Source organism: Capra hircus, chromosome 27 (genome assembly GCF_001704415.2).
Source record: "Capra hircus breed San Clemente chromosome 27, ASM170441v1, whole genome shotgun sequence".
In the NCBI taxonomy this organism is placed as follows: Eukaryota; Metazoa; Chordata; class Mammalia; order Artiodactyla; family Bovidae; genus Capra; species Capra hircus.
In genome coordinates this window covers 30922515-30935587 of record NC_030834.1, presented here as the reverse complement: position 1 = coordinate 30935587, position 13073 = coordinate 30922515, and the positions used below count along the sequence as shown (strand labels likewise).

Here is a 13073-nt window from a genome sequence, read left to right as displayed (position 1 = left end):
GATTATTGAGACTTCCCTGGTGGTCCAGTGGTTAAGATTCCAAGCTTCCAATGCAAGGGTCATGGCTTTGATCTGATTCGGGAACTGAGATTCCACATGCCTCAAGATGAGGGCAAACTTTTTTTTTTTTTTAAAGAATGCACTAGAAAATAAAATTTAAAGAATGGCTATAACAACAATATTTATCTTCCCAAAAAAGGGATATATGTATATGTATATGTGTGGCTGATTGACTCTGCTGCACAGCAGAAACTAACACAACATTGTGAAGCAACTATATGCCAATAAACAAGGTGGAAAGTATTATTAAAAAGATTAATAAAGATTCACAATCTAAATTTTTTTTTAAGTAACAGTACTTACTTTATTGGGTCCTTGTAAAGTTTGGATGAATATCTATACACGGGCAGAGTAGGCCCACATAGAGATGGAAATATACATGTTTGGTATTAGAAAATCTGAATATATTTTTAGTGGTAATTTTCCATCCCTTTTCTTTGAACATTTTTTGTTGTTGTTGTTTTCTTTATGCATTTATTCGACCTTGTCTGTGTCCTAGAGGAAACTTGAGTTTTTAGCAATCAAGAGCTGGTCCAGTGTCTTGAACTTCTTCCCAAGATGCTCTTAAATGGCCAGAGGTCACAATAGCTCAATTTAGATCTTAACTTTTACTCAGCACATCATCGCTTTCTTAAGTGCAAGGTTTATTTATTAGGCATGGCTTTGGGCCTTATGGGCTTCCCTGGTGACTTAGTAGAGAATCTGCCTGAAATTCGGGAGACCTGGATTTGATCCCTGGGTCAGGAAGATCCCCTGGAGAAGGGAATGGCAACCCCCTGCAGTATTCTTGCCTAGAGAATCCCATGGACTGAGGAGCCTTGTGGGCTACAGCCCTTGGGGTCACAGAGTCGGACACGACTAAGCGACTAACACAACACTCTTGGACCGTATAGTGATCAGACTGTGCCTAAGAGGAATGGGCTGAGTTAGATGGATTTTGGTGGATTTATAACAACCACCAGCAGAACCAAGCTCAGAGACAGTTGAGTAAAGGTGACCTGCCTTGGTGGTGGTGGGTTTCAGGCTGAGTCATTGTCATAGATAGAGCCCTGGGCACATGTCCAATGAGGGGAATTAATACCTCCTGGAAGGGAAAATTACCATCAGACCATATCTGATGTCTACGGCATCATTGATGAGGTTTTCTTTTCTTTTTTTTTTGATTGGATCAATGAGACCTTATTTAAACACAGATAATGTAGAAAAGTTCTCTGGGGGTTGACAGTGTGACACTAGCTGAAAGCCTACCACTGTCTCAGACCAAGTGTATATAGAGTCCAGAGTGGGGGAGTTGAGGGTGCCTGGGGAGACACGGCTAAAGTCTACCTGAGTCTTCATACAGCTTTACAGGGAGACTGACATGCCTGAGCGGGAGCAAAGGCAGCAGCCGTGAGGGCAGAGAGTTTGCGAAGGATCCGCTGGAGAAGGAGCTGAAGAAGCTTTGTCTAACCATGTTGAGATCACAAGTACCAGTGGACCCGTACGTGCACATAGACTGTGTGTACTTACCTGTGGTGTCCCAGACGGTGGGCAGTGAGCGAGGAGATGGCTTGGAATGTAGGGATGGGATTATTGTTTGTAGCCATTGGATGAGTTGTCAGACAGATTTCTACATTGTTTAGTTTTCCGAGAGCAGGATGGGAACTGCTGTGTGGGGTTACAGAACTCAGTTAGTGGGGAAAGCCTTCACCAGAGGATGTGAATGACTTGGACAGGGCCCGAGCTCTGTGGAAAGTGGTCCTTGAAGATGGGCTAGGTGATTCCCTGGTGGTCGAGTGGTCAGGACTCTGCGCTTCCCCTGCAGGGGTGTGGGTTCCATCCCTGTTGGGGAACTAAGATCCCCCGTGCCATGGAGCCGAGCCAAAAAATAAGCAAATAGAAATGTTATAAGACAGGCTAAATCACAGGAGTGAAGAGATGACGTGATGCTGTTGAGGCTTTAGCCTGGTGATCTTCTAACTCAGGGCTGCGGGAGAGCCTTACTGAGAGATGCATGACATTTTGTACTTCCCAGCTCCAGTCTCATCCTGTGCTTCATCCTTAGTGTTGGTTAGCTACTGGAGAGGATGGGGGAGAATTTGTGGTGCAGGCATCCTTGGCTACCCAAATCTACTTCCATTCCGAGTAGGGGATAATTTATCTTTATCAACATCTCTTTGGTTTCTGAATGGAGCTAGTGAGAGGTGCCTGCCTGGGTATTATTTTGTTTGGAGGAATTAACACACCCTCATTCAGGTCGCTCTTAATTACTCCGTTCCTCTTGGACTCCATTTTTCTCTGGTTTTAAGGTGATGGTCAGCGTTCCTCTCCTCCCCTCCCCTCTTCCTCTCCTTCCCCCTCCCACCCTCTTTTCCTTCTCCAGCCATCTCTGTGTTGTTTCTTGTAAATAGAGATGAATCATTCTTCTCCACGGTCCTGTCTAAATGAGTTCCTCCCCGTGTATGTGTGTCTGTGGGTGTGTAAATACAGTGTGCACACGTGCCTGTGCCCGAGGGGCTCGGCGTGGGGCTCATCCACGCGTGTGGTGCAGTACAGACAGAGCAGTGAAAACGATATATTTTGGCACAGATCTGGAAGGGATCATGCGTGTGTGTGTGTGTGTGTGTGTGTACGCGCGCCTTCCCGATCTGAAGCACAGCGATTCTTAAAAGGAAAAGAGAAAAAAGCAGAGAGAGCAGCGCTGTAAAAGAAATCGTATGCACTCATCCCACCTCGTGCAATTCCGGTGGCAGTGGGAGCCAGGGGGCTCCGCACGCCAGGAACGAGCTCTTGACACAGTGACCTCATTCCCCACGCCGCCCTCTTGGCGGCGGAAGCCGCGCCGGCTCCCCGGCCGCCTCTGCTGCAAGGCCGCTGGCGCCGCGTCCGGAATGATGCGACCCGGGCTTGCGAGGACTTGCCCGGCAACTGGAATTTATGACAAAAGAGCTCGCTGCAGCTAAACTTTGATCCAGGGTACGGGGTCGCACCGCCTGTTACACACAGGAGGGAGACACGTCCTCCTCTGCCATGAAAAGCCAGCCTTAGAGAAAAAAAAAGGAACCCCCAAAAAAAAAAGCGCGAGTGTGTCAGGTTTATAATTACGAACTGGTGAGTATATGTTGCCAGATCAATGTTCATGTGTGCGTGTTTTCTCCAAGTCCGGAGGCATCTGCCCTTTTTCTTGTTTTTATGATGAAAAGATCTGCATTGGTGCTCAGTGCATGGGAGGGGGCCTGGGCCACCCTTGGAGAGAACCGTGCGCCCCTGGCGGCCCCCAGCCCCCCCACCCCGGGGGAGCGTTGCTGGGGGTGCGATCCCAGCCTCAAAGTCTCTGCACCGCACAGACAAAGGACCCCATACTGACAGGCGGAGGCTGTAGCTTTTCTTGGAGTGATGACTCATTTCAGCTCACAAAGGATTCTGGGCAGGGTAGTGAGGAGTCAGGTTGGCTGATGCATGCCTATGACTTCACTTTGCAGAGGACAGGCAGCAGGGGAGTGACACTGCAGATTCCCAAGGCTCTGCCGTGGGCTGTCGGCTCAGGGCCCCCAGGGGCCAGTGATGGCCGGGGTTGGGCATGGGCTGGGATGCCAGCTGTCTGGGCAAACAGGAGGGGAGAAGGGGAAGGAGGATTATTTTTTCCCCCTAAAATCATGACCAGTAAAAGTCCATTCACAAAGCCTTTTCAAGGTGCTTTTTGTGCCAAGCTTTTGAACTAAACTTGTGCCAATATCTCCAGACCTGAACTGTCAGAAGAGCTGAGAGTTCTGGAACTTATTTATTTATTTTTTCAAGTAGATGTACTCAGGTAAAGTGCCAGATCCCTGTGGGGTCCATGGGCCCTCGGTAGCCCTTCTGAAATGCTCATTTAGAATATTATGACTGGAAAGTTTACTCTCTCTTCTTATTCCAGATTCTAGGACGTCCGTTTCTGTTACTGGCTCCTTCTTGTGCCTGAATGCTAACCCCTAGCATGCACCAGGCTTTAGCGCCAGAGCTACCTGGGGGATGGAGCCAGTCCAGAAAGGGCCAGGTAGGTCTCCCCTCGTTTTCTTTCAAGAGTGGTTGTGTGCAAAGAAACATGGTCAGATGTCTGCAGCCCCTTGGATAAGGGTGTCCTGTCTCCTGAAACGTGATCTTGCTCTGATAATTCCTCTGCAGTCTCAGTCTCAGGCAGGAGAGGGGCCCCATGGAGGTGACCACGAGATGCCACCTCTGCAGCCTGATGCATCCCAGCCTCACATCAGAAACCAGAGTCAACTGCAGGATATGTGAATTGGAAACAATTAAACAGCTCCACATTTCCATCAGCTGAGATACATCCCTTTTACCCCTCTGATGGAGGCATTCAGTAAACATTACTTGCACTGTTTCTTCTCGATATCATCCCTAAATAATGTTCGTGTGTTATTTGGCCTGTTAACCTATATGCGATGCACTGAAGTCCCAGAAAGTCTGATTTATATGTGCAGGAGCTGTTTCCAGCACTAACATCAGACAGAGGTTGCTATTAACTGCTCAGGAAGTAAGCATATCTCATCAACATCTGTTTTAGGATCCAGGTGATTACAGGGCTGTTTTCTTACAACATCCATGGACTTTTCACACAAACGCTCTTTTAAAAAAAAACAAAACAAAACACTGAGACTGTAAAATTTGGTTCTCAAAGGTACATTACATGCTCCAAATTGAAACTTGGCAAATCTGGAAGCATGGTTTCATCATCTCATCAGATTGATGGTTTTAGCACTTTCTAGTAAAAAATATTTCTGAGAGTCATAAGTGCAATTTGTGATAATAACTAGAACATTTTAAAATAGTACAAACCCTACCTTGGGCAGGCCCCTTGAACATCTCTTTGCTCTCATATCCACCCCCATAGTTCACCCTTTCACTGAAGGAAAGAATGCTCGTTCCCTCCTTCATTGTGAAGTTGTGTCTTCCTTGTGACTAATACTTGGCATCTTCAAAGCAAAGTTGAGGATGTTGAGTCAGTTTCAAAGGATGTTTGGTCACGTCATACCATATTGAGAATATAATGTCCCCACACCCATCAATTCTGCTCATTCTTAAAGACCTTATTCAAAATCTGCTTCCCACAGAAGGGTTTCTCTGATTGTAGGAGGTCATTTCTTAGTCCTATTATAGAATTAACTTCTCTAGATAGATAGATGGATAGATGTAATTAGACCAGATTGCTATTATGGGAGTTAATTTGCTAGCTATTCAAGTATTTTCTTCGTATATCTCTTCTAAGGATGTTTTAAACAGTAATTCGAACATATTATAATTGCTTGTATTTTTACACATTTATATCATGTTTCCCCATATAAACTGTAAGCCCGCTGAAGGCAAAGATCAAGATTTGTGCCTTCCTCTACAATTCATTTCTCCTAGCAGTTGCCTACACATGGAAAGCGGGCAGTAAGTAGTTGATTAAGAACAGAGATGGTTCAAAAAGCATTAATTTGTCATAGAGGGTGAGAATGCTGTTTGTTCATTTAAACAGTCTTCTTCGGGATGGGTTAATACTGAGGTAGACCTCAGGAGTTAAGTGTAACTCTAGAAATTGTTCTTACCTTGAGGTATGTTTACAGACAGCGCCTTACACTGCTGGTAAAGGATTGTTGTTAAGACCAGATGTGAAGGTGGGTCCCTTAAATATGGACACTGGTTATGATTTACTTGAATAGAAAGAATAATATTCTTGGACAAACTGTTCTTAAGTAGGGAGTAAGCTTCCATGGTGGCTCAGATGGTAAAGAATCTGCCTGCAATGCAGGAGACCTGGGTTGGATCCCTGGGTCGGGAAGATCCCCTTGAGAAGGAAATGGCAACCCACTCCAGTGTTCTTGTGTGAAGAATTCCATGGGCAGAGGAGCCTGGCAGGCTAAGGTCCATAGGGTTGCAAAGAGTTTTGATGTTTTGTATGGCAGTCACTTGTTTCAATTCTGTGGGATGTTTTCCTTAGAGGAAATGATCATGGTGACTCTTTGCATCCCAGATTCCATTAGAAATTATTTAACTCCTAGCATCACTGATCTTCAGCACATAAGGGTACTGAAGTGCTGAGTTTCCTTTCCCTTTCTTAGGTAAAAGATCGGCCCAGCCAAAAATCTTAAAATAGGCCAGCTTTCTCTATATCCCTGTGACTCTGGCCAAACAATTTCCCATCTTTTAGTGTTTTTCTATTTCCAAAATCCCTGTGTAATGGATATTTCCCAATCCTTTCCAGCCCAGTAATACATCCTAATATTATAAATGCTATATGTTATAATAGGTTATATCATAACTTTTCTGCCTTCCAGGCAAAATATTCCATTCACTCAGTGCCCATGCTCACAGGTAAGAATCAAGAGGTGAGCAATCTAATCAGTCTAATTCATGCCAGAGTGAGAATGACTGTTGCCCTCTCCGTTTCTCACTGATGCCTTAGATTACTTCTTAAAAGCTTTTTTTAAAGGATCAAATTATTTTTTATTAGTAGAAATTCAAACATCATAGAAGAGTAGATTGAATACATTTAGGTGAGCTTGGTGATGATCATTTTAATACTAACTACTACTTATTAAATATCTGTTATGTCTCAAGGACCATGTCAGCACTCAGCATCCATTATCTCATTTAATCCCTTCCATAACTCTATGAGGTGAGCATCACAGTGTACACCTTAGGAAAAAGAGTGAGACTCAAAAAAAAAAAAAAAAAAGAATTAATTTGCTCCAAATGACACAGCTAATGAGGAACAGAACTGGGCTCTGAACTTAAAGTTTTGGCTAACAAAGTCTGTGGCCTCTACCACTGTCTTGTAATGCCATACTTTTGAAAGAAAAGTTACTTCTGGTGCAGTGAGTTGGGAGTTTCCTCTGTGTGTATGCATATGTGTCTGGCTTTTTGTATTCTCTCATCCCTGTGTACCTGTCTATAGTTCTTTCAATAACAGTTGGAAGAGGTGATAGATGTGCAGTCCTTGGGGAGTTGGTTGTAGTCATTCTGTATGATTTGATTTTAATTTGGGAATTATCAGCATATATTTTTGAACTATATTTAATTGTTCTATTATGATTGTATTTTATAGAAGTTGGTCACAGTGTAGTTAGGACCTAAACAGATTAAGCAAAGACTACAAAGGTTGAGAATTAGCTATAGTGATTCTAACTTACAAAGAGTGAAAGAGTGACTCTGGAAATTTTAGATTGATTTATATTGAACTATAGCTGAGAAGTAGCATCCATGGATTTTGGAGCATCTACTGTGTCTCTCTTGTCAGGCTGGGTTCCCATACAGAATGGAGACGGAAGAGAAGTAGCTTAAAATAGAAATTTAGATGCTGTCTTATATGACGTGCTTATAACAAAGAAAAGGAAAACACGACTCTGGTTAGCCAAGTGCCTCACAGAATTGGGGCTTCCCTGATAGCTCAGTGGGTAAAGAATCTGCCTGCAATGCAGGAAACCCGGGTTTGATTCCTAGATTGGGAAGATCCCCTAGAGAAGGGAAAGGCTACCGACTCCAGTATTCTGGCCTGGAGAGTTCCATGGGTGGTATAGTCCATGGGGTCGCAAAGAGTCGGACACAACTGAGCGACTTTCACTTACAGAATTACATGACATCTGAGAGCTCTTATTCCCTGTGGTCATCTGGGACTGATACTTCATTGTGATTTTATTGCTGGGGATAAGCGGCCTTAACCTAGCTCTGGGTGAGGGACTAGAGAGCGAGGAGACTGCTGATGGAAAACATCTCAGTGGTTTGTTTTTGTTTAGTGGCTAAGTCGTGTCCAACTCTTGGCCACCCTGGGAACTGTAACCCTCCAGGCTCCTCTGCCCATGGGATTTCCCAGGCAAAAATGCTTGAGTGGGTTGCCATCTCCTTGCCCTATCTCACTGGCTAGCCGGGTCTTACCTTGCCTCAACTATATATGTAGTACGTATTTGCTTGACAGCATTTGAGTGCCTTGACATATCAATAGGTTTATTCTGTAGTGCCTAAATATACACACCATGTGGGTTGATGTGGAGACTTCTTAGCAAAGGTTTGTGAATTACAGAAACAGATAAATTGGCCCAGTGGCTCTTCTTTCCATCCTGACTTTTCAGCTCACAATCTATTGCCCTAGTGGCATGGTCCAGACGTGTTCCGTCTTTGTGGTCAGAGATGTCAGTCATCATCCTTGCTGATGGTGAAGACAGCTCCTGAGCCAGGGAGCTCTCACTTCTCCCTATCCATCAATTGTCTTCTCTATCTGATTCTCCACCCTTTGTGGTTTGTCCATCTCTGCTTATCTTCAGACAGTTTATTTATTTATTTTTATCAATAGTCCAATCTCAGTAATGAGAGTGTTAGCTAATATGACTGATGAAAGCTTGTAGCTTGGGGAAGATAACAGGTTTCTTCTGCAAGCCAGTGAAGCAGCTGATTTGCATTAGACCTACCTAGTGCATCTCTGCATTAGACGGACTGCTAAATAGGTGATAATGGTGGACACTAACCCATTTGTATTTGTGCACATGTACCGTCTGCCACTGTGACCACTCTGATTTAACTCTCATTAGAAGTTTCTTCAGAGAAGGCAATGGCACCCCACTCCAGTACTCTTGCCTGGAAAATCCCACGGATGGAGGAACCTAGTAGGCTGCAGTCCATAGGGTCGCTGAGGGTCGGACACGACTGAACGACTTCACTTTCACTTTTCACTTTCATGTGTTGAAGGAGGAAATGGCAACCCACTCCACGTGTTCTTGCCCAGAGAATCCCAGGGATGGGGGAGCTTGGTGGGCTGCCATCTCTGGGGTTGCACAGAGTTGGACACGACTGAACTGACTTAGCAGCAGCAGCAGCAGCAGAAGTTTCTTAGTAAGTCATAGCTGATTGACACCATTAACTGTAGTATTATTAATGAGAGCTTCTTATTTACATTCTCTTTTGAATTAAAACAAGTTATTCAAGTAATAGCTTAGGAGTTAGACCTTTTTTACGAGAACTCCATCAAGACTTGAAATAAAGTAACAGGGAGCTTTCAAAAGAATTTAGAGAGTTTCTAAATATTTTTTAAAAAATTTTATGGCCAGTGCCATTGATGATTGCAATTGAGATTCAACCTTAAATTTCTGAGATCAGTGGCATTAAGCCAGACATGCAGTAAACTGGTAAAAGAGCCTTTTTCAGTGCCAGTTTCCTTTTAAATTTCTGATACAGACATTTGAAAGTCAAGTACCATAATTTGATTTCTAGGGAAAGCTGCTTAAAATGAAGCATCATGTAAGTTGATGATGCTTATATGTTCTGCCCTGCTGAAAGGGTATTTCTGTCTGCAGGAGGGTGTATAGGAAGGGGCTGTATGTGTTTGTTTTTTTTTTTAGAATGGCTTAAAAAAAAGAGAACCATCTGTTAAAAGACCCAAAAACAACATGTATACATAAAATCAGGGTTAATAAATTAAACTTAATTGTAAAACACTAAGATTTGTGTGATGTTCTGCTTCTGAGAAGCTGTTCGCTTAACCTCAGAGAGCTTATGATTTCCTCAGGCCCAAGGGTATGGAAGATAAACCTTGGCAACATTCTTCGTCCTCCGAACAGCTTGTTAAAGGAATAGACTTGTATTATCGCTATACCCACCATACATTTTACAGGCATGTTTGACTGTTTTTATGAGTCATGGTATCTACTGCATGTGGTAATTTTATTGGCATCTATAATTTTAACTTTAGTGTTAATTTTGGCAGTCCAGAGAACAAAAACAGGCACCCTTTGGTTCTAAGGAGGACAACTTTGAATTAGGAAAGAGTAAATTCTGAAGTCTTTATTACAAGGAAAAAATTCAGAGCCAACCTATTTTTCTATCATTTAAAAAAAATTAAATCCTACTTTTTCAGGTTGGATGGGCATTAAAATCGTTTTCTCCGACAAGATGGAAATAGAGAATCCCAGGGTCGGGGTAGCCTGGAGGGCTGCCGTCTATGGGGTCACACAGAGTCGGACACGACTGAAGTGACTTAGCAGCAGCAGCAGCAGCAGCAGCAGTATTGTATTATGCTTTTATGCCAGAATTCTGCTGCCTTGACGGAGAATCAAATTTGAGTCTGAAGGAATCTTTGAAACCGTGTCATCCAAACCCTCATCTTACAGAGAGGAAATAGACTCAGAGTGGATAATTGCATTTTGTTAAAAGAGCCTAGGCACTTAACAGTACCTCCTGAAAGCCTTTTTTATTGGCAATTTCCTAATGATAAATTAATACAGTTTGAGAACTACATTTACAAGGAGGTTGCTTTGTTTCATGAACTTCATTAGGGTCAAAGGTAACTTTTGAATCCTAAATACAGAATGAGTTGACATTTACGATGGAAAACAGCACTTAAAAATAAACAGGAAAACAGGATAATTCCAAGGGAATGCTAGTATTTGTTTGGGGGGAGATTGTTTAAAGAAGGCTAAGATAGAAGATGAACTTCAGGGTACTTGCAAGGTTGTAGTTCATTGTGATGTGATCCACCTGGAAAAATTATGGCTTTCCTTTTCATGTACAGTTGCATGAATATGGGTTCTTTAAGATGAAAGGAAATAGATTTAAGTTTGCTTTTCTGGTAGGTATCTTGTGGAAAGTTGTGAGTGTCATCTGGGAAGGGACAAATGTAAGTTGCCATGGAAGTCACGCCTTAGCTGTGTCCCCACCATATGCAAAGGTTGTGGAGCCCAGAGAACCTCAGATAGCAACTGGGGGGAAAATGGCATTCATAGAGAACTGAGCTTTATTATAGCTCTTTTTTTTCCCCTACAAAAAGAACCAAGATAGGAATAATTTTGGAACTCGAGTGCCCAGAGGTTTGGGGTATCTAAGAGGCACACTCTAAGATTTCTTGAAAGGATGAATTATGTGAGAGAGGATTTTTAAAAAATAATTCCGGCTAAAGTAACTGGCCTGAAGTTGGAAGGGAGAATAGATAGAGTTAAATAGTAAAAACGCACATGCATTTTTTTCTTATATTTCTGAGGTATAAGTCACCAGCTGTAGAAGATGAAAGAGGAAGTTGGCATGTGGGTGATTTCTGCCTGTTGTCCCAGACCCTCCTTGTCAATTTCTCAGTGATGGTAACAGTCCCTGGTTTGTTCCCCACAGTTGCACCAGAGTTGATTTTCTAACACAAACGTGTCATGTATAGATAATTCCTCTGTATAAATATCAGAGTTCCCATCAGCATCAGGGGTAAAGTCTCAGCCTTCTGGTCACCCAGGATCTGGCTCCTACGGTTCTCTCCATCTCAACCCCCAGCCTGCTCCAGCCATGCCAGAGGACACCCCCAGCTCCCCAGCTCAGCCTTGCGCATGCTCACTCCTGCCTCTGGTCCAGCCCCTCCATCCTTCCCTCTCCCGTTACCATGGATGCGTTTATCTCCACCCGCTTGCTTCTCAGCTGACCTTACATGAAAGCAGTGGCCACATATTCATGGAGATATTTGAAATTGAATGTGAAATGCTTTTAAAATCGAAGATGTGTACTTAGAATTGTAATATTGCCACGCCTTCTCACATTTTAAATTCACTTCACAGAAGTTTGCTCAACGCTCACTCAGTCCAAGGCACTGTGCTTGGTTTGATCTGAACAATCCTGGATTTGACAAATGTCCCCTGAGGACTGTACTTAAATGGATGTTTGTAAGAAAATAAAGCTGAAATAAAACCTATTTATCCCCGCTTTCTAGAACAATAGGACAGCATTATAGCAGTTTAGAAAGAATTGGCTAGCCCACAAAGTAGCTGTGAGCTTTTACAGGAGTTGTCTTTATGAATACGTTCAGAACTAATTCTGGCAGTAGAAAAATCCATCCTATAAATTAGACAAGTAACAATTCATCATTTATGCAAAATGTGGTTATTTCTGTAGATTATGGTGACCAGTAACATTATAGCAGTATTTATATTCCCTTGTTTTCTTCTTTGACCATAAATGTGGTCCACCTATTGGAAGAATTTTCTAGTAGTATGTTTTAAGAGTGACTAGTTGGCTCCTTAAGTAGGTTTGACCTAAAAGCCAAAGAAAATCGTGGTAACCTTGAATAATGTGTTATGTTGGGTTGATCGATACCTATAATTCCTTTTATTCCTTAAGTACATGTCTTAATCCTCACATAATACATAGTTATTTTTTCTCTGGCAACTGCTATGTTTTGGGGGAGAAATTAACAGGGAGAATCTTAGAAATTGCATGGTTAAGTACATTTGGGCTCTCATAAAATGTTGTGTTTGTTTTGCAAATTATTCAGCAAAATATTTGAGTAAAATCAAAACCCTTTAAGTACCCTGAGCGTTCCTTCAGATTTTGTTATAAATGGAAATTCATTCATTCATCACACACGTCCTGGGTGTCTAGTGTGGGCTCTGCTTTATTCTAGGCACTGAGAGCGTAGTGGGAATGTGGGGTTCACCTTTCCTTCTGCCACGGAGCTTGTGTTCTAGGGGGTGAGACAGACAGTGAACCGGTACACAAAAGCACTCATGCGTGCATTCAGAGAGTGAAGACGGGGCTTGGTAAGGCCCTGGTGCCAATTCCTCTGTGTGTGTGTGTGTGTGTGTGTGTGTGTGTGTGTGTGTGTGTGTGTGTTGGGGGGGCGCTTCCACTATACGAGTGTGTGTGTGTGTGTGTGTGTGTGTGTGTGTGTGTGTTGGGGGGGCGCTTCCACTATACCAGCAAGTCTGCGATACCAGCTGAGTATCCTACAGTTCACTGTAATTCCAACACCATCTGTCTGAAAGCATCAGATCCCACGGGTTCAGGCCTCGGTCCACAGACTGCCCTCACCCCAGCTCACCCCAACCCCGACTTCAGATGCCAGTGGCAAGTCCAGATTGTGGCCTGTGCTTCTGAAAGACCAGGCAGTAGATTGGAGGCGTCCATGACCCCCTCCTTGGGTTCAGTTACTTTGCTGGAGCAGCCTACAGGGAGAAACCTTTCAGTTACTATAGTAAGTAATAGTTTAAAATCAGAAGATTGTAAAAGAATGCACTTCAGGAAGAGCCAGATGGAGAGAT

The 13073-nt window shown here is 43.2% G+C and overlaps 1 protein-coding gene across 5 annotated transcripts in view; it reads left to right on the top strand.

Moving 5' to 3' along the window:
• The window catches only part of STOX2 (storkhead box 2), a 196520-nt gene that overhangs the window by 157769 nt on the left and 25678 nt on the right, over nucleotides 1-13073 (top strand). Inside the window, exon 1 of one of the 5 annotated variants that reach the window (XM_018041962.1) lies at nucleotides 3523-4075. The exons of the other annotated variants lie outside the window; for them this stretch is intronic. Within the exon in view, the coding sequence (XP_017897451.1) occupies nucleotides 4051-4075 (25 nt within the window). The 5' untranslated portion in view covers nucleotides 3523-4050. Of the gene's footprint in view, nucleotides 1-3522; nucleotides 4076-13073 lie in introns of those variants that run through there. 5 annotated transcript variants of the gene reach the window in all.